General features: G+C 38.6%; 1 protein-coding gene across 2 annotated transcripts in view; it reads left to right on the top strand.

Annotated features, from left to right (window-relative positions):
- AGBL4 (ATP/GTP binding protein-like 4) overlaps positions 1-22,654 on the top strand; it is a 1,493,990-nt gene that overhangs the window by 961,302 nt on the left and 510,034 nt on the right. For both annotated transcript variants that reach the window (XM_011926237.1, XM_011926236.1), the window contains exon 5: positions 3,324-3,540. In XM_011926237.1, the coding sequence (XP_011781627.1) occupies positions 3,324-3,540 (217 nt within the window). The remainder of the gene's footprint in view (positions 1-3,323; positions 3,541-22,654) is intronic.

Below are 22,654 nucleotides of genomic sequence, written 5' to 3'. Positions count from 1 at the left end.
TTGAATATAAACAAAGCAAAGGTTTCAAGGAAGGTGAAATGGGTGATGATGCTGGAATCACAAGGCCATCACAGGAAGCCTTGTGGGCCAAACTGAAATGTGAGGATAGAAAGTTGCTTAAAAGTTTTTTAGCAAGAGAGTACTGTAAAATCAGGTTTTTCTAGAAGTAGAAGGTAAGGCTGTAAGTTGGATGGCAAGGGGAAAAGGAGAATGGAAAGATACTGTAGGGATTATGAGTACAGGATTTTGAGCCACACTGGCCTAAGCTTAATACAGGATCTGCTGCTCACTGATCTTGTGACCTCAGAGAATCTTTTATTTTTCCTCTCGTGGCTTCAATTTTTTTTTATCTATGTAAAGGGGATAACAGTCCCAGCTCATAAGGTTATTGTGAGGATTAAATGATGATGCATATAAAACACTTAATACAATGGCTGAGACATAACGAGCAAAATAAGAGAAAAATCAGAAGTATGTCCCAAATGAAGGAGACATTTTTTCCTCCCTAGTTTCAGCCCCCTTTGCTTTATTCTTTGCATTACTTGAAAGTCTTGAATTTTGCCTGCTGAGCCCTCCTCAAATAGATTTCTGTTTGTATCCTTAGGAAAGTCTAGACAATCTAAGCCCTGAACGGCATCTCAGTTTCCCTGAATGATTGCCCCAGAGCCCATTAACTCTACTTTGTCTGCTAATCAGGTTAGGCATCCGGGCTCACCCAGGAGAGGAGCTGGAACAGCTGCAGGCAGTAGATGGATTCTCCTGATAGCACATAATCAAATTCAGTGGAGACAGCCCGCACTCAGAGTCAAGTTGCAGAACTTGGCTGAAAGAGGAGAAAACTGTGGTGACAGAATTTAAAGCACATACCCTGGTTGGATATACTGGTAAATAAAGAGCTGAAAACAGCATCATAACCTGAGACCTTATGACTATAGGAACCGCTTGTGAATGAAGACATAGTCATCCAGGGCTCTAAGAGACTCAAACTCAAACCTTCAAGTCAGGGCCTGAAGTGACTATCACAGACCATTGGCTGGAAACATTAAGGCCACTTTCACAGACATTATCCCCAAATACAAATCAGGAGCCCTGAGACTCGCATATGCCGTCAGCCTGCCTCACTTTCCTATATCTTCAGTAACATCACAAATGTAGAGCATCATGTATTCTGTCCATACCCACATCCTTGCACTGGTCTGTTCTCTCTCTAATCTTGACTCTTCACTGCTTCCTTCCCTCTCTCTCTTCAGACCTCTTCATTTTCCACTTTTCCTCTGTAACACAGCTCCATGGTTAATAATCCCACTTCGATCCTCAGTCTTTAAGTTCACTTTTTCGTTTACCCCTTGTCTTAACCAAACTAGACTTGGTTAAAAGTCTATGATGCTTAAATATTTGCTGAATAAAACAATGAACTGAGGCTTGACTCTCTTGGAGGACATTAGTTCCCCCATTGCCCTCTCAAGAAATCCTCATTCTTCTACACTGCATGTACAGAAGGATCAGGAGGGGTCACTTTTCTCCTCACTCCTCATGTACCTTCCAAGCCATCATTTCTCTACCTCATCACTGATAACTCCAGAATTTAGGGTAGCAATCTAGTTAGAAAAAGGAGTGCCTATAAGATTTGTCTTAAAGATATATTTCCATTATAAGAAGACTGTTATTTATATATTTATTGGCTGTGGCTTTGGGAGTAGGAGGCAAATGGACTCTATTGGTGGGCCAAAGTGCACCTCTTAACAACCTTTGATACTACCGCTGACTTTTATGTGAAAGTTCTGTTTCTTTGTTGTTTAGACTGCATATCTATCATCCTGTCCTCCTCAGCACTTTCAGTTTCTTACACATCTTAGACCCCATGGCCCATCATTTAGTCACTTTTTCTAATATAATCAAATACCAGAATATTTAATTAAATTTAATATAATCAAATGTATGTACAGGCATCAATGCCATGTAACCACTGCTGTTCCATAGGAATCCCACAGCTACACCTCCCACTCTGGCCACTTAGCTTCAGAAAGACAATAAGGTAGAAACAAGATTCTGCAACAAACACTAGTATGTTATAATGCTCTCTGTTCTGTCTGTTAACAGTTTTCTCCAGGTTGTTCTTCCTGGAGCCGGCACCCTTCTTGTTCTTCTCAATTTCCCCTCCTATACCTTCCTCCTCACATTTTTCTTCATATGCCCCTGTAGTCTATGGCTTCTCAATTGAATGCCAAGCCAATACAGGTGAGCCTTACATCCTTCATCCACTGTATCTACACTCCCCAGGAGCATTCCTTCCTTTAAGGATCTTCCAAATCAACCTTGGTGGCTAAGACTTATTAAGCAATTGATAAAAAAACAAGAGTTACACAAAATGTGGAGCTGAACTGGCCTGGAATTTTCGATGTAGTATCATGGAAAGGGCACAGTTTGAGGTGAGATTTGCAGGATAAGCAGTATTTGAAGTAATAGAAAGAGATATTCACTGCAGGAAAACATTATGAAGAGGTTGGATATCATAAATCATGAGAGGGTAGAGTAACTCTTTAAAGTGGGTAAATGCGAAGATATTATGGAAACTATGACTGCAACATTTTTGTTTCCTGTTTGCATCTCAGTGTTTAGCTTAGCAAAATTGCCCACACAGCATATTTTAAAGCACTATTTCCCAAAGTGTTTCTGTGGAAAATTAGTCTCGTGGAATGCTCTGTAGAAAATAACAGTAATAATTTAGAGAAATGTTGAATATTTTTCCCTTCCTTGAATATATACAATGCATATGAGTTTATTTTAAAAGTTCTTAATTAGTCTTATAATTTAAAAAACCTGACTTCCCTGGGAAAAGTAGGCCTCTCCCATTCATATCTCTACAGCATCACAGTCTTTATTTGCCTTCAAGGCACTTTTAGAATCTGTAATTATATTGTCTACTTATTTTTAATATTTTATTGACCACTTCCCCACTATTCTCCATAAGGACAGAGATCTTGCTTGTCTTATTTATTATTGTACATCAAGGCCTGGGCATGTGATGCCACATATGTTGGGTGCTCAAAATAAGGATAAACAAATGAAGAGAATGTATCTATTTTTATTTAACTTTGCATTTTCCAAACAGTTGAGAAAGGATAGCACTGCATTGTGAGCAAAGAGCTGCCAGATTCAGGTCCGTTTTAGACACTATGTGGTTTGTGTTGTCATTCTCCCAGCCCCATTACCCATGGTTCTTGATGTTACAGTTTTTCTACTAGGCATTGATTTATATGTATTACATTTTGAAGCTTGAACAGATGTCTCATATGCCCAAATTTTTTGTTTATATATTTTAGGCAAAGGCTGCCACCCAAAAATGTTTACTACTACCGCTGCCCAGACCATAGGAAGAACTATGTGATGTCCTTTGCCTTTTGTTTTGACCGAGAAGAAGATACTTACCAGTTTGCTTACTGCTACCCATATACATACACTCGCTTCCAACATTACCTTGACAGCCTGCAAAAGAGAAACATGGATTACTTCTTTCGGGAGCAGCTGGGCCAGAGTGTGGTAAGGCCTGTGCCAGGTTTGGGTTACTCATTTAGAAACAGGCAATCTTGGGATAGGGACTTAGCAGTGGGTTTTTATGGAATGCAAATAATGAATAGTGGTGCTTTCCAGAACTTTTGAATAATTTACTAACTACAATTAAACAATTATATAATTAGTATTAATTTAACAATTCTTTAAAGTATTGTTTTTATTGCATGATTTATTGTGACTATGGTGCACCATAGTAAGATATGAGAAGAAGTCACAGAGTAAGATATGAGACAGATGGTTGTTTTTCTGAATGAAGCTGATAAAGCTCTCTAGCAAAATACAAAAGTTAGGTGAATCCCAAAACCTCTGAGAGAAAAGGAGACTTTTAGTAGGTGTTGCAAAAGGTATGAAAGCATTTTATTACTGTGAGCTTCTGATATGAAGAATACATTTCTTAGTGAACCAAACTTGCCTGCAGTACAGGTTAGCAAGTGGTGTACAGTTTGGTTGTGATGGCCACAGTGTGCTCTGTCTCTGTCATCCATCAGTTTCTGACTCTTTTTTCCTGCTCCAGGTTTAGTTTCCTGGGTCTAGAGATTTCAGTTTCCCATTCCATAATAGTTCCCTATTGCGGATGTGACAAACTACCACAAACATGGTAGTATAAAACAACACAAAATTATTATCTTATACTTCTGGGAGCTAGAAATACAAAATGAGTCTCACTGGGCTAAAGTCAAGGTATCAGCAGATCTGTGTTTCTTTTGGTGGCTCTAGAGGAGAATTTATTTCCCTGCCTTTTCCAGCTTCTAGAGGCTGCTTGCATTTCTTAGTTTGTAGTTCCCTTCCATCTTAAAAGCTATCAGTGGCTGGTTGAGTCTTTTTCATGCTGTATCACTTTAATATGAACTCTCTGTCACTTATAAGGATCCTTGTGCTTATAATGGATTTACCCAGATAAATCCAGGTTAATCTCCATATAGCAAGATCTTTAACTTAATTACATCTGTGAAGTCCCTTTTGTTATGTGAGGTAACATAGTCACAGGTTCTGGGGATTAGGAGTTAGACATCTTGGGTTGGGGAGTGGTGCGGTGCATTATTTCGCCTACCACATCTTCCTACTTCCTTTTCTTTACTTTGTTCTTTTTTTTTTTTTTTTTTTTTTTTTTTTTTGAGATGGAGACTCACTCTGTCACCTAGGCTAGAGTGCAGTGGAGAGATCTCAGCTCACAGCTCACTGCAACCTCCACCTCCCAGGTTCAAGCAATTCTCCTGCCTCAGCCTCCAGAGTAGCTGGGATTACAGGCATGCACCACCACACCCAGCTAATTTTTGTATTTTTAGTACAGACAAGGTTTCATCATGTTGGCCAGGCTGATCTCAAACTCCTGACCTCAGGTGATCCACCTGCCTTGGCCTCCCAAAGTGCTGGGATTACAGGTGTGAGCCGCCACACGTGGCCTCTTCCTACTTCCCTCTTCCTCTTGTGCCCAAACTAGGATCTGAAGTTGTTCTCCATACTGAATTCATAGGTTTTACTCTTTGTTGTCAGCAATACTTTGGTTGCTGAATAAGAATAAGCAGGTGCTAATTTGGTTTTATGTTTTACTCTTCAAAAAGTGTGGATTGTGCCCCTAAAAGAGGCATATTGGACAGGCTCTAAACATTCTAAATGAAGATACTGGTGAAATTGGCAGAAGATATTGTACTTGGGGTTCTGATATGTGTTGGTGGTTAAATGGACTCAGCCTAGTGACTGTTTCACATAAAAGTGAGACCTATTTCTAAATAAATCCAGGATACCTCAAAAAAGAGAGCAATGAAGAGGGCCTGTGTGCAAGTCAGGTACCTGAGAGACAAATCTGGTCATGTTATTCTTGTAGTCTGAGATTCTGCATGCACTATGATTTTGCTAAATATCTTTTCTCTACTCCAACCTTCTTCCCAACAGTGCTTCTCATGGTATCTTCCCATTTGTATCCGTTGCCTATATATTTTGAACTGAAAATTGGTATACATGATGTATGAGTCAGCATGCTAGCAGGAAACAGATGGCAGCCTCAAATTAGGATAATTTAAGGAAGGTTTTAATAAATGGGCTGTTTACAAGGTATGGGCAATGCATGCAATGACAAGGTATAGTGAAATTCTCTAGGGCTAATAACAACTGAAAGGGAATAAAGGGAAGGTATGGTTAACAGAACACAATAGTAGAGAGTCATTTAGTGGGTCATGTTGGAAAGAATTAGTGACCTTCAGTTAAGGTGCACAGTTAGCCTGAGATAACTCCATAGAGAGTGCTGAGAAAAATAAATATATAGACCTCATTCTCTTATTTACATCTGATCTTCTTCTAGGGGTCCATATTGGCCAACACAACCAGAATCCAGAGAACAAAGGAGCCCATTAATGTAATTCATACAGATCAGCCTCCCAGGGAAAATAAAAGGGTATAGAAAGGTGGAGAGTGGATGTAGAGGAATAAATAGAATACATTAACTGCACCTGGTCCAATTAACAGTATATTACTGAACAGTGAGATTATTTGAGAAGAGATTGTCAGAAAAATTCTGAGATTAATATTTGCTAGACATATGAATTATGATATTTTTTAAGAGAATGGAAAGTTCATTCATTACTCATAACTTTTAAGGCAGGATCTGTACATTTCACTCCTGTGCCCACCCCAACCTTCTCTTAGATTTATGACAGCCAGAATGTAGGTGCACGATGAATGTTTATTGAGTGAATGATTGAAACAATGAAAAAATGAATTAAGAACATGTCTGGAAACAGTGTGAAGAGCTGAAAACAACAGAAAGCTAATAAGAAAAACAATAGGATCAGTTAAGCTTTCAATAATAGATATTCAAAATAACATATATAAAATAACAACTTAAACAAGATAGACATTTATTTCTTTTCAATGTAAAAGTCTAAATGTAGGCAATCCACAACTAATTTTGTGTCTTTACTCCTTGAAAGCCTCAAAGAGTCAGGTTCTTTCAGCTTTCTTCTCTGTCATCCTTGGGATGTGGCCCTCAACCTCATGATTCAATATGGAATTCTACCACGATATCTGTATTCCATGCAGCAGGATGAAGGAGATGGTGGAGAAAGAAGAAGCAGTTTTGTGGCATTGTCATTTACTAGAACTCATTCACATTTAACTAAAGGAAGGATAAGAAATGACGTCTTTGTTTTGAGTAGCCCAGTTTTAGCTAAAACTTGGTGGTCCTCTATGTGGGAGAATTGATATTGAGGGACAGCTTAAAGTCTCTGCCACAGGAAATCTGAATTCTGCTTTCAGCTCTAACATGAAACTACTTGTATTACCTTGAATTCTATGTTCCCTTTCTGGGGATAATTTTTTCATGTATAAAGTGAGAAAATTGGACTTGAATAGAAGTTTTCAAATTATCCTTGAGGAATTCCTCAGTTGGAAAAAGTAATAGTTTGAAACTCCTGTCCTACTTCAGAGCCTGTGAGAGATACTGTGGAGATATATAACAAGGTATACATACAAGTCTTCGTATATTTCCAGGAGCATATTCTGTACCGGGGAAAAGGGACATGTCCAAATAGCTCTGATACTTTAAAAAATATATAATTAAGGATATAATGAGTTGTTTAAGGAGTTAACAATAAAAATAAATGTCATGGAGAATGTCTTTAAAAGCTAAAGATTTTGTTTTAAGCCATCTTGAAAGATGGGTAGGATTACAGAATACAGAGTTGATAATAAGGTAGCCCAGAAAGCCAGAAAAGCCAAAGCCATTGCCTGGTGGTGGTAGCTGGTTAGAAGTCTGGTTTGATTGGAATAGGGAATTTATGGGGCTACTGGAAGATAAGGCTAGACAAGAAGATTCAGGCAAAACTCTGGAAAGCCCTGATTTTCATGTTGGCTACATCCTTTATTCAGATTCTACACAACACACATACTGGGTTTTTTACTTTATATAGACCATTTGATTTTTTCTCACAATAATTTTATAGAGTAGGCAGAACTGTCCCAGTTTGGGGATAAATAATCTGAGGATAAAAAGATAAGTTTCTTCGTTAAGGCCACATGACTAGTTCATATCAGGGCCAAGATTTAAACCCATGGCTTCTAACACCATGTCCTGGCCCTTTGATGGACATTTTAACACCCAAAAAGATTTTTGAGAAAGGGATTTACCATATCCAAAGCAGCATTTTAAGAAAGTAAATTTAATGGAAATACGGGGTGTACCTGTGCCATCTGGACTAGATCAAGGAAGCTCTGTGGGTTGGCTCAATCCTGTGTTCTGGGACTTGATGCAGATACTAGAGATTTTAAGGCTTTCTGGCATACTTTTGCAGACAGGATGATTCTCAGTTACCAGGGTATTTGATATGGCTTGTGTCTGAAGGCATCACTATAATTAGGTAATCCTTATTCCAATTCGGAGGGAGGGTAATTACAAGTGGGAAGGCTAAACATGCCAGCATCCAGATCTTAGGGAGAGCAGGCAGGAAGGAAGATTTTGAATTTTCAGTGTTAGAACTATTAATCACTAGGGTCATAGCTGTCACTGGTACTAATTATATCATCCAAGAATATATTTTATTTTGTTACCAGTAACCCCTTTGAAACCTACTGAACAAAACCCCTTTGAACATGTATTTAAAACTGTGATCTGCCATTTAAGATAAAGACATCATGAGAAAGGTATTTTTATTATTGTTTTAATAGCTTTATTGAGGTATAACTTGCAGTGTATAAAATTCATGCATTGTAAGGGTATAATTTTATGATGTTTAGTATCTTGTGATTTTTATAGAGTTGTGTATCTATTACCACAATCTGATTTTAGAACATTTCCATCATCTCAAAAAGTTCCCTTGTTAATTCTCACATCCAGTCCCAGCCGCAGGTAACTACTGATCTGCTGACACTATAAATTTGCCATTTCTGAACATTTCATATAAACAGAATTAGAGAATATGTAGTCATCTTATGCATCTTGCATTTTTCACTTAACACTGTAATATGGATGGACCTCAAAAATATTATAGCAAGTATCAGTAGTTCATTTTAAGTGCTGAATAGTATTCCATTGAAAGGATATACCACATTTTGTTTACCTATTCTCCAGTTCAAGGATATTTGGATGGGTTTCAGTTTGGACTTATTATGAATAATGCTGCTATGATCATTTGTGTACTTATCTTTAAATGGACATATGATTACATTTTTCTTGGAGTGAAATCATTAGGAAATACAATAAGTTTATGTTCAACTTTTAAAAGATAAACTGTCAAACTGTGTTCCAAAGAGTAGTGTCATTTTATATCCTTATCAGCCATGTAGGAGGGTTACAGTTTCTCCAGATGCTAGCCAACGCTTGGAATTATCTATAATTTTTATTATAGTCTTTTAGTGGGTGTATCTCATTATGGTTTTAATTTGTATTGCCCTTATGACTAATTATATTGATCATTTTCTCCTGTGCTTATTTTCCATTCATAAATCTTCTTTGGTGAAGTGTCAGTTCAAATCATTTGCCCATTTTTAAAACTGTGTTCTCATGAGTTTCAAGAGTTCTTTCTGTATTCTGACACAAGTCTTTTGCCAATTATATGTTTTGCAAATATTTTCCTCTAATTCATGCCTGTCTTTTCATTCATTCTGTTAACCACAACTTTTGAAGAATAAAAATTTTAAAATTGAACTCCAATTTATCAAATGCTTAATGGATTATGCTTTTGGTGCTATTATGAATGGCAGTACCTGTGCAAATCCTTGCCAACATGTCAGTGTTCTTGATTTTGGCCAATCTAATACGTGTGTAATTGTATTTCATTGTTGTTTCAGTTTTCATTTCCGAATGACATATGCTGTGGAGCATCGTCTCATAGCTAAGAACTCTTTGTCTAACAGAAGACCACAATGATTTGCTTTTATGTTGCTTTTCTGAAATATTTATATATTCAGCCTACATTTAGGTCTACAGTTCATTTTGAGTTAGTTTTTGTGTATGGAATAAAGTAAGGGCCTAAGTTCATTTATTTGCACATAATATCGAATTTTTCCAGCACTGCTTGTTGAAAAAGACTAATCTTTACTCAGGAATTACCTTGGCAATTTTCTGTGATGCCTCTGCTCAGTTTATTTGTTTGCTTGTTTTTAATATTCCCTTTTCTTTTTTAGAACAGTTTTAGTTTCACAGCAAAATTGAGAGGAAGATACAGAGATTTCTCAATATACTTCCTGCCCCTATACATGCATAGCCTCTCCCATTATCAACAATCTTTCACCAGAGTGCTACATCTGTTACAATGGATGAACTTATGTTGACACATCATTAACACCCAGTGTCCATCATTTACCTTAGAGTTCACTCTGGGTGTTGTACATTCTATGGGTGTGGACAAATTTATAGTGGCATGTGTCCACCATTTTAATATATACAGATTATTTTCATTGTTCTAAAAATCCTCTGTACCTCACCTATTCATCCTTCCCTTCCCATAACCCCTGTCAACCACTGATCTTTTTAATGTCCCCATAGTTTTTTCTTTTCCAGAATGCCATATAGTTGAAATTTGTATAGCCTTTTCAGATTGGCTTCTTTTGCTTCGTGATATGCACTTCAGTTTACTCCATATCTTTTCATGACATGATAGCTTATTTTATAGCACTGAATAAGAGTACATTGTCTGGATATAATACAGTTCATTTATCTTCCTATTGAAGGATATCTTAGTTGCTTTCAGGTTTTGGCAGTTATGATAAAGCTGCTGTAAACATCAGCATTCAGGTTTTCATGTGGGCATAAATTTTTAGCTCCTTTGGGTAAATTCCAAGGAGTCCAATTGCTGGATCATATGGTAAGAGTAGGCTTAGTTTTGTAAGAAATCACCAAAATGTCTTCCAAAGTGGCTGTACCATTTTACATTCCCAGTTAGCATTGAATGCGAGTACCTGTGCTCCACATCCTTGCCAGCATGTAGTGTTGTCAGTGTTCTTGATTTTGGCCATTCTAATAGGTGTGTACTGTATCTCATTGTTGTTTCGATTTGCATTTCCCAAATGACATATGATATAAAGCATCTTCTCATAAGCTTGTTTGTCATTTGTATATCTTCTTTTGTAAAGTATCTGTTAAGGTCTTTGGCCCATTTTTAATTGGGTTGTTTGTTTTCTTATTGTTGAGTTTTATATAGTTTGGTTTTTTCTTTCCTATTTTAAGCCCTAATTCCCAGGGAATCAACCCTGTGTTTATGTAGGTTAAAGGTAAGCTACTATTGGGCTGAGGTTATGTTCAGCCACCCTGAGCCAGTAAGGCTTCTATCTTCTGCTGGTGGATCTGTGTATGAGGAGGGAAGTATATTCAAACTTTGGGCAGTTTTCAAGTCTGCTTTACTTTCCCTTTCATATTGTGTTGCCTGTGTGCATATGTGTAGCCTCAAGATTGGTCAGAAGAATGTATTATATGAGTAGTATTATTATTAAATACCTACCATGTAACTAGCATTATCTAGACTCTGAGGATACAGCAGTGAAAACAGGTTCATGTCTTCGTGAGAGTTACATTATGGTAGGAAGAGACAGACAATATTGGAGTAATTAAATCAGCAAAGACGATCAGTTTGGGGAGTAAGATTTCATTTAGAAGGTACCACTTAAATCCTGAGATATGTAAGTATTGTCTTCTCCCATTTGCATTTTTAACATGGAGATTTAATGAGATTAAGTAATTTGTCTACTTCATGTAACTGGAGTTTGAAGCCAAGTCTTTGTGAACTTTATAATTATTTAGTGAATTCTTGCAAAGCTGTTCTTTAACACTACAAATATCTGGTGAGCATCTTCTGCCTACCAAGTTCTATGTTGGATGCTGGGGAGAGAAGATTAATACAAAACACGTCTGTCCCTGAAAAGTACACAATATAATGGGTGACATAGATGTAAAAATGAATAAAAAGGTAAGATCTGGTATGATACAAGTAGTGGGCAGAAAAGGGGCACAAGGGAGTGAATGAAGACTTAAGGAAGGAGGCATCTTTACTTGAGTATCGAACATATGTAAAGAGGCTGAGATGCTGTGGTGTGTCCTGACAGTATTACATGACTCCTTGTGACAAAAGCACAGGGTCAGCCTAAGAATAGGAAGGGTGGTGACAGAGGATGCAAGAGAAATAAGTAGAAGCCATGTGAGGAGGGCCTTGAATGCCAAGTTAAAGAATTTGAACTGTATCCTGAGGGAAGCTAGGAACCAAGCAAAAGGCAGTATGATCATTGTGACACTTAACCTTTACATCTCTAAACTTCGCCTGCTGGTGGCAGCTTACCTTTCTGATAAGAAGACAGGCTGCCTAGCTGGCTTTCCTTCCCACAGGCAAAGATCTTCGTTAGCCAAGAGTACCAGGAGGAAAACCACCAAGACTACATATATAGTAATAGGAATGACAAAAGAAAACCTTAAGAAGTTGGCCTCTCTGATCTTAACACCTCAAAAGAATCTCTAGAGCTGCCAATGATTATAGGGATTTCATTCAAACTTAGCAAATATATTAATCATCTCCTATGGACAAAGACCTAAGCTGTAAAAACCAGCATCTTCTTTTAACATTTGAGAAACTTGACTTTTCGGTCTCGGCTCACACATCTCCTCAGCAGCCATGCTCCATCCCAATGACAATAAAGACCCACTATCCTCAAAACAGCTCCCTCCCTGTAACTTCCTCTCTTTGATTCTAGCCCTATCCTCTGGGCCTACCTTGCAAGTGCTTGCTCTTTTAGCTCATAGTCAGGCCTGTAAAGATACCAAGACAAGGCTGAAGCACTGAGAGCATTGCTTGAGGCCAAGAGTTCAAGATCAACCTGGGCAATACAGGGAGACCTTATCACTACAAAAAATAAAAACAAAATAGCTGAGCATGGTGGTGTATGCCTGTAGACCCAGCTTCTCTGAGGCAGGGAGATTGCTTGAGCCCAGGAGTTCAAGGTTTTGGTGGCTACAATTGTGCCGCTGCTCTCCAGCCTGGCAACAGAAGGAGACTCTGTCTTTAAATAAATAAATAAATAAACAAACAAATAAGACAAGGATATCAAGACACTGACTACATACCCTTGATGAGTCTTCTCTTCTCCAAACTAATCTCTCTTTTCTCCTACCCCCAGAGAATTCAACATTTCTTTATATTCCATGGTGTCAAACATTTTACCTTCTTTGTTGTTCTTCTTTGGACATGATCTAGGTTGTTATTTTCTTCTTAAAATGCTAGCACTGAATATAAAACTATACAGGGAATCTAAACATGTACAGCAGAATAGGACTATTGCCTTATCTTACTCTGGATGTTAGACCTCTAGAAATGCAGTCAGAATTTACATTAGCTTCTTTGGGCAGGCAGGCCTCTCTATAATAGATTTTTTTTGTTGCTATTCTTTAAATAAATATATTTTTATTTATCTGATATTCTCTTTTAAATAAACCTCTTATTTTTAAAATTGATTTAAATTTATTTATGTTGTTTTTTTCCATGTTTATTTTAGATTCAGGAGGTACATATGCAGGTGTGTTCCCTGGGTGTATTGCATGATGCTGAGGTTTGGAGTACAATTGATGGCATCACCCAGGTACTCAGCATAGTATCCAATAGTTAGTTTTTCAAGTATCCAACAGTTTTTCAAACCTTGCCCCACTCCCTCCTCCCATCTAGTATTCCCCAGTTTGTATTATTGCCATGTTTATGTCCATGAGACCCCAGTGTTTAGCAGTCATTTATAAGTGAAAACATGCATAAATCTCTTATTTCGAAATAATTTTAGATTTATAGAAAGTTGGAGAGATAATATAGAAATTATTCATATGCCCTTTGTGACAGTAGGTAGGTGGTCAGGCATCACACACCAGGAGTATCAGGTGACAATCAGGTGATGGTCAGGCTGCTGTTAATTGTCTCTCTAAAGTAATAATTGGTCATAGCCGGTGCCAGGGAACGGCAGTCTCCTAATAGAAAACACCTGAAACTGGTAATGAACAGCTTTCCATTATGATCTCAGGAGCTGGGTGAGTGGTCTCAAGCATGCACATGCAGAAAGCCCACCAGGGAAGAATCAGGAGAAAAGTAACGCAAGACCCCAGAAGTACGTCAACGTATAAAACCCCAAGTCAAAAAGTCAAATCATGCACTTGTCTTTCACCCTCTTGGCCCCTCCAAGTGTACTTTCTTTTCTTCCTTTCATTCCTGCTCTAAAACTTTTTAATAAACTTTCACTCCTGCTCTAAATCTTGCCTTGCTCTCCCCTTCTGCCTTATGCTCCTCAATCAAAGTCTTTCTTCTGAGGAGGCAAGAATTGAGGTTGCAGTAGACCTGCATAACTTGGATACCTTCCACTGGTAACACCTTCACCCAATTTCCTCTAATGTTAATATCTTACACAACCATGGAGGATGTGTCCAAAGTAAGAAATTAACATTGGTTCATTACTATTAACTAAAACACAGAACTGTATTCAGATTTCACCAGTTTTTACACTAATATTTTTCTTTTTCTTTTTTTCCTTCTTTTTTTCTTTTTTCTTTTTTTTTTTTTTTTTAGACAGAGTCTCGCTCTGTTGCCCAGGCTGGAGTGCAGTGGCACGATCTTGGCTCACTGCAAGCTCTGCCTCCTGGGTTCACACCATCCTCCTGCCTCAGCCTCCCGAGTATCTAGGACTACAGGTGCCCGCCACCACGTCCAGCTAATTTTTTGTATTTTTAGTAGAGGTGGAGTTTCACTGTGTTAGCCAGGATGGTCTTGATTTCCTGACCCTGTGATCCACCCGCCCCGGCCTCCACTAATATTTTTCTATTCTAGGATTCATCAGAATACCATATTAGCTTATGGTAGATTTTAAAAGAAAGCCTCTATACTTACCCTGATACAGTACGACTTATTGATTTTAGTCCTTTATTACAGTCTGCTGTGATAATTTTGATTCTTGGATACTCTTATCTGCAGGTTTAGTGATTTCACTCAGAAATTTTAGAGTACATACTTGTATTAGCCCATTCTCACGCTGATAATAAAGACATACCCAAGACTGGGTAATTTATAAAGGAAAGAGGTTTAATTGATTTACTGGTAGGCCTCAGGAAACTTACAATCATAGTGGAGGGGGAAGCTTATCCTTCTTCACATGATGTCAGCAAGGAGAAGTGCTGAGCAAAAAGTGGGAAAGCCCCTTATAAAACCATCAGATCTGGTAAGAACTTACTCTCTATCAGGAGAACAGCATGAGGGTTGCTGCCCCATGATTAAATTACCTCCTACTGGGTCTCTCCCACAACATATGGGGATTATGGGAACTACAATTCCAGGTGAGAGCTGGGTAGGGACACAGAGCCCAACCATATCAAAGCTTTTTAAGCATTAATTTAAGTCAGGAATACAAGTGTTTAACAGGACAAGACCTGAGACTAAGAACAGAGACCTAGGCATATTACTGGAGACTTTACCCTAGACTGGCATTTTTACATCAGTTTTATATCAATCTCTGGGTTTGATTATGCTGCTAACCCCAGTAATACGTGATGTATGTAAAACAAGATTTTAGCTTCCTCCAAATTAATTCAATCAAATTCATTTTAGTTCAATTTTTTAGTATCTCTTATGTGCCATGTACTATGAGAGATTTAGAAATAAAGAAGATATAATCCCTGTCCCCATTTCTCCATCTTGTCCATAAGGATCGCATACAACATTTTGTCTGATGGTTAGTTTAATGCTATGATGAATGAGAAAGAACCAGATGGCAAAGGGCAAAATTTAGATAAAGGAGCGGTTGCTGGGCGAGGATCATGTTAGATAGGACTCTACAATAAGGCCCCTGGGTGATAGTAATCAGCACTGGAACTCCAACCCTTTGTCATGGGGTTGACCCAGTTCTGCAATCTTTTGGCTCCCAGATCAGGGATAGGGTGAGACTAGGATGTCCTTTATTTGAAGTCACAGTGAGGATGGTTAGGTAGCATAGGGAAGATTCTGAAAGCCCTGTCTTGAAAGATCTTCAGAATCCAAACCAAACTAAAAATCTGAGGAGTAAAAAAAGAAAAGAAAAGAAAGAAAAGGAAAAAGGAAGCTGAATCATGAAACCAGAGGAAAAAGAATGGAGAACATGATATAATCACAGAAAGCCAGAGAGCCAGGATAAGGAGGAAGAGGAGGAGATTGAGCAAATGAACGGGTATCTGGAAGGGTTGAAGATATAGAGTTTGGCAGATTCTACTACAGTCCTTGTGTGACTTGTGTGGAAAAGCAAGGATGTCAGAAAGGAGTTGAGAGAGGACTGATGACCCTGTGGGCAGGAAAGTCAAGGAGCAGAAGGCAATTCTACAGAAAACAGACTAGAGAGGGCCAGCACAGTTCTGACCAGCACGGTAACTTCAAAATAAGCTAGTCTCCTTCTGTTCTTTCTTATTCCTGCCCCCTTTCTTCTTTTTTCCCCCTTGATATAGTTGCAACTGGTTACATGACCAAGCAAATGTATGAAAAATAATTACATCTTTTTGGATGAATTGTAAATCGAATAATTTTTGGAAATTAGTAATCTCAATTATCAGCCCCTAATCCACCTCTCAGAAGAGTTCTGTGGACTCCTATCTGCACCAAACCATGTCCTGATCAGACACTCTAAATTAAACAAGCTTAGTGGTTTTGGCTCACTTCCAGCAGACCACTTCACAAGTCACCATTCTCGTGACATAGTTTTTATTACTCCCTCCAAAAGGAGTCCAAATTAGTTGGAGGCAGATATATCCTCTCAGCATCTAGCTGAGGGGCTTCCAGTTCACCCTGCTGATTCAAATGACCCATCCATTCCAAACCTTAACTCTGGATGAATAAGGGCCTGGGAACAAAGGTGCTGGGAATTGTGACCCTGGGTCCTCCCTCTGCTAGATAAAGGAGGCATATGTCTGACTTACCTGAAGCTATAGAAGCCAACCGAGACTACCACACACCTGCTGCATTCCTGGGTTCCCTAGTTCAGAGAATACATTACCATCACTCCAATTGCCCATGTCAGAAAGCTGTCCTATTTAACTTCTCCTTTTAAGTTATTCTCATATACTACCACCAAGTATGATCAAGGTTACAACTCAGTATCCTTATAATCTGTCCTTTCCTCATCTCTGCTGACATAGCCCTACTTCAAACTGTCAGCATGTCCCAGGAAATCACAACAGCTTCTTTAGCCAAGGGGTACAGTACCTGAAGTGAACAGGTTCCCAGGCTCATTATACTGCTCACACAGAGATATCTCAGCATTGCAATGGCTATCAGAATGTGCCAGTTCTCCTAACCATGTGCCACCTCTTCACTGATCCTGTGATGCCTGACCAAATACAGTGTAACCTCTTCACTGAACACCACCTCAGCTAGGTTGGAAGATTGCTACTTTGAGATCATTATTTCCCCTCCCTTATAAAACAATATTATATTTAAAAATATGTTTTGAGCTTTATGGCATCAGCCTATACCACCCCCTGCCACTCCTTGTCACTCTCTTCTACTGACTTCTCGGACATTTCCATGAATCATGGAGGAATTTGATCCATAATTGTCTTCTCTGCTACACCACTGCTACCATATTGAATGATTTCACTATCCATGTAAATGACCCATTGAACATCCACTCTGTAGTATATGATGAAATAGCAAATTCTTAATGTGGTCTGCAAGGTCCTGGATCATCTGGTTTCTGCCTGATTCTTCAACCTATCTCTATCCCACTTGCCTTGCTGCCTAGGGTCTACCCACATTGGCCTTCTTATAGTTCTTTCTGTGAGACATGGATTTTCTCCCTAACTTGTATACACATTGACCCATCTACCTGGAATGTTCTTGTTCTATGGCCATTTGCCTAATTTCTTCCTATTCTGCTTGCAGAAGCTAATGTAAACATTTTTATCTTCATGGAATTCTTTCTTGATATACCCTTTCTCAGACTAGTTCAAGAGCTTTTGTTATGTACTTCTGTAATATATATTCTATTTCTTTTTTAAAAGACTTATCACTCTTCTGACTACTCATTCAACATTTTTCTTTAGCAGATTTTTAAGCTCCATGAGGACAAGGACCATATCTGTGTTATATACTGCCCTATGCATAAGGATTGTATGATGTCAAATGGCTCTTTATAGAAGGAACTGACGCTCTGCCTCTAGTCCCTCCCATGCAATCTAACCTCTACACCACTGCCAGAGAACTTCCTTTTCTCCCTTAGGACTAATGATGTTGAGTAATTTTTTGTGTGCTTATTGGCCATCCATATATCTTTTTTGAAAAAAGGCTATTCAGATCCTTTGCCCATTCTTAAATTGAGATTATTTTTTGTTTTTTTCATTGAATTGTAGGAGTTATTTGTATATTCTAGATCCAAGTCCCTTTTCAGATATATGGTTTACAAATATGTTCTCCCATCTTGTAGGTTGTCTTTTTACTTTCTCTTTTTATTTTCAATTGACAAATAATAATTGTATATATTTATGGGATACAATGATCAAATCAGGCTATTTCACATATCCATCACCTCACATAGTTATCATTTCTTTGTGGTGAGAACATTTAAAATCTACCCTTCTTGGTGGTGAGAACATTTAAAACATGGCAAAATCCCATCTCTACAAAAAAATACAAAATTTAGCCAGGCACAGTGTTGTGTACCTGTAGTCCCAGCTACTTGAGGGGCTGAGGCAGGAGAATTGCTTGAGCCTGGGAGGTCCAGGCTGTAGTGAGTTGTGATTGCTGCACTGCACTCCAGCCTGGGTGACAAAGTGAGACTGTTTCAAAAAACAAAGAAACAGAAAATCTACTCTTTTAGCAATTTGAAATATGTAATACATTTTTATTAACCATTGTCACCATGCTATGCAACAGACCACCAAGATTTATTTCTGCTATCTAACGGAAACTTTGTACCCTTTGACCAACATCCTCCCTTTCCCCATTCACACTCCATCACTCAGCCTCTTTTCACTTTCTTGATGGTATCATTTATAGCATAAAAGTTTAAATCTTGATGAAGTCCAATTTATCCATTTCTTTCTTTCTTTCTTTTTCTTTTTTTTTTTTTTTTTGACCTCAACTTAATCAGTTTGGGCTGCTAAAACAAAAATACCATAGACTAGGTGGCTTAAACCAACGGTCCCCAACCTTTTTGGCAACAGGGACTAGTTTTGTGGAAGAGACATTTTCCACAGACCAGGGTGGTGGGGGTGGTTTCTTCTACCTCACATTATCAGGCATTAGTTAGATCCTCATAAGGAGCACACAACCTAGATCCCTCCCATTCACAGTTCACAATAGGGTTCGCATTCCTTTGAGAATCTAATGCCACCACTGATCTGACAGGAGACAGAGGTCAGTTGGTAATGCTCGCTGGCCTGCCACTCACCTCCTGCTCTGTGGCCTGGTTCCTAACAGGCCAGGGACCAGTATCCTGATTGGAGACCCATGGCTTAAACAACAGAAATGTATTTCTCACACTTTTGGAGGCTCAAAGTCCAAAATCAAGTTGCTGGCAGATCTAGTATCTGTTGAGGGCCCACTTCCCGGTTTTCAGTTGGCTGTCTTGTTATATCCACATGGCAGAGAGCAGAGACAGAGAAAGCATGGTCTCTAGTGTGTTTTCATAAGGGCATTAATCCCATTCATGAAGGCTCCAGCCACAATGACCTAATTACCTCTCAAAGGCCCCATCTCCTGATAGCATCACATTGGGGATTAGAATTTCAACACACAAATTTTGAGAGGACACAAATATTCATTCAGTTCATAGGATGTATCTAAAAAGCAATTGTCTGGCCAAAGGTCACAAGATTTACTCCTATGTTTTCTTCTAAGAGCTGTATAATTTTCACTCTTCCTTTGATGTTTATGATTCATTTTAAGTTAGTTTTAGTGGATGGTGTAAGAAAATGTTCCAATTTATGCCTGTCCCAGCACTATTTATTAAAAAAATTGTTCTTTCCCCAATTTTATTGTCTTGGTACCCTTGTCAAAAATCAGTTGACTATAAATGCAAGAATTTATTTCTGGACTTTTGATTACATTCTATTGATCTATATGTCTATCCTTGTGCCAGTACAACACTGTCTTCATTACTGTAGCTTTTTTTTTTTTTTTTTTTGAGACGGAGTCTCGCTCTGTCGCCCAGGCTGGAGTGCAGTGGCCAGATCTCAGCTCACTGCAAGCTCCGCCTCCCGGGTTTACGCCATTCTCCTGCCTCAGCCTCCAGAGTAGCTGGGACTACAGGCACCTGCCATCTCACCCGGCTAGTTTTTTGTATTTTTTAGTAGAGACGGGGTTTCACCGTGTTAGCCAGGATGGTCTCCATCTCCTGACCTCGTGATCTGCCTGTCTCGGCCTCCCAAAGTGCTGGGATTACAGGCTTGAGCCACTGCGCCTGGCATTACTGTAGCTTTGTAGTAAGTTTTGAAATCATTAAATGTCAGCTCTCCAGTTTTTTCAAGATTGTTTTGGCTATACTGGGTGCCTTGCATTTTTATATGAATTTTAGGATCACCTTATCAATTTCTACAAAAAAGCTAGATGAGATTTTGATAGTTATTACATTGAATCTATAGATTAGTGTTGAGAATATTGCCATATCAACAATATTTAATTTTCTGATGCATGAATGTGGGATGTTTTAATTTAGATCTTCTTTGATGTCTTTCACAATTATTTTATAGATTTCAGTATAAGCAAGGTTTGTACTTATTTTGTTAAATTCATTCCTACATGTTTTATCCTTTTGAGGCTATTGCAAATAAAATTGTTTTCTTAATTTTGTTTTGGACTTAAACACAAATTTAGCTTTGCATTTTCATTCTGCAACCTTTCTGAACTCATTTATTATTTATAATTGTTTTGTATTAGATTCCTTAAGATTAATACACAAGATCATATCATCTGCAAGTAGATATATTTTTACTTCTTCCTTTTATTTCATTCTTCTGTTTCTTTTCTCACCTAATTACCTGGGCTATTAGGAATAGTCTAGTTGAATGTTAAATAGAAGTGGCAAGAGCAGACTTCTTTGCTTTGTTCCTTATCTTAGAGGTAAAGCATCCAGTCTTTCACCATTAAATATGGCATTAGCCTTCAGGCTTTTTATAGATGCCCTTTATCATGTTGAGTAAGTTTTCTTCTTCTTCTAGTTTGTTGAGTATTTTCATCATGAAAGAGTGTTGGATTCTATCAAATGATTTTTCTGTGTCTATTGAAATGATCATGTGGTTATTGTCCTTCATTTTATTAAAATTGTATATTATGTTGATTGATTTTCAGATATTAAACCAACCTTGCATTCATGGGATAAATCCCATTTGGTCATAGTACATAATCCTTTTTATATGTTGCTGGATTCAGTCAGGTAGGATTTTGTTGAGGATTTTTGTGTTCATATTCATAAAAGATGTTGATATTCAGGGGTTTTCTTTGGTAATGTCTTTGTCTAGTTTGGGTATCAAAGTAGTCCTGGCCTCATGGAATGGTATTGACAGTTTTGTTCTTTCAGCACTTTGAATATGTCATCTCACTTTCTTCAGCCCTCTCTTGTTTCTGCTGACAAGTCAGCTATTAGTCTTATTGGAATTCCCTAGTAGGTGATGAATCATTTTTCTCTTGCTGGTTTCAATATATTCTCTTTGTGCTAAGCTTTCATCATTTTGACTATGATGTGCCTGATTGTGGTTCTCTATGAGTTTATCCTACTTCAAGTTTGGTGAACTTACTGGATGTATAATTATTTTTCATCAGCTGCCTTGGGCATACACAGAGTGCCCCTGAGCATCTGGGCTCGTCTTCCTCTATTGGTATCATATCAAGCTATTACCCTGTGTTAATCACTAGCTGATTGTTCTATTTTCCCTGGGGGCAAAAATTGTTTCACAGTCTGATCCAGTTAATATAGACCCCTTTTGCAGGAGCAAGGTATTGCTAGTCTTTCAGGCTGCTCTGCCCCCTGAAGTGTCCTTGCTAGCTATCTTTCCTCCCTAATTCTTTCTTCTAACCTTCTAGCTGGTCTGCGTTTTTCTTATTGCTATAAATCTCATGGAATAACTAGCTTCCTTGTATTTGCTTGCCACACTAGGATCTCTGTTGTTTTTGACATTACCTTTTGGCATACATTTCACTATGATCTGTTCCAAATGAATTCAGTCCCCTTATGCAGTGTTGTAGAGTTATTTGTTCTTATTGCCTGCCATTCTCCCTGAATAGAACCTCTATGCCACTGCCCTAGAACTGGGGGCAGGGACAGTGCCCTAGAGTGTTACCCCTGCTCTGTGAGCCAGGCTCTGGGTAGGGACAGTAGCCCATGGTCTTCGTGTTTTGCCTGTCTTGGTCTGAAACCTCTGTCCTGCAAATTAGCTGGGCCAAGGGCATTTGGCTTCTAGTACTCTTTGTCTACCATGCCTGGTGTAGAACTTTCATTCTATGAATAAGGTCTGGTGGGGGAAGGAAGACTTACCTTCTTAGCAGCATCTATCTTGAATAGAGCTTCTTCAATATAGAATGGGGGTTGGGGGGGTGTGAGAGGTGCTTGTGGCTTGCCCCTCCCAAGGCGAAATCATAGCTATAGACAAGGAGGTAGGTGGAGAGGGAACTAATATTCTTGATGGCATACTCTTGGAGTACAGCCTGCATCCCACTGAGTTACAGGGTGGCAAATTGAGCAGGTCATGGCTCAAATGGCTTTAAATGACTTTAAATGATTGTTTTCAAAAATAATTTTTAGGCTGGGCTTAGTGGCTCACATCTATAATCTCAGCACTTTGAGGGGCCAAGGCATGTGGATCACCTGAGGTCAGGAGTTCGAGACTAGCCTAGCCAACATGGTGAAACCTTGTCTCTACTAATAATAAAAAATAATTAGCTGCGCCTGGTGGCACACACCTGTAATCTCAGCTATTTGGGAGGCTTAGGCAGGAGAATCACTTGAACCTGGGAAGTGGAGGTTGTAGTGAGCCGAGATCACGCCATTGCACTCCAGTCTGGGTGACAAGAGTGAAACTCGGTCTCAAAAAAAAAAAAAAAAATAGCAGTTAAATGGTTGTTTTACTGGGAAGAAGGTATGCTGTGCTCCTTATACCACCATTCTGAAAGTTAATCTCTGC

Source organism: Colobus angolensis, unplaced genomic scaffold, assembly GCF_000951035.1.
Source record: "Colobus angolensis palliatus isolate OR3802 unplaced genomic scaffold, Cang.pa_1.0 Scaffold68, whole genome shotgun sequence".
NCBI classification, from domain to species: Eukaryota; Metazoa; Chordata; class Mammalia; order Primates; family Cercopithecidae; genus Colobus; species Colobus angolensis.
Note: the sequence above shows the minus strand (reverse complement) of the source record. Positions and strands in the feature narration are given on the sequence as shown.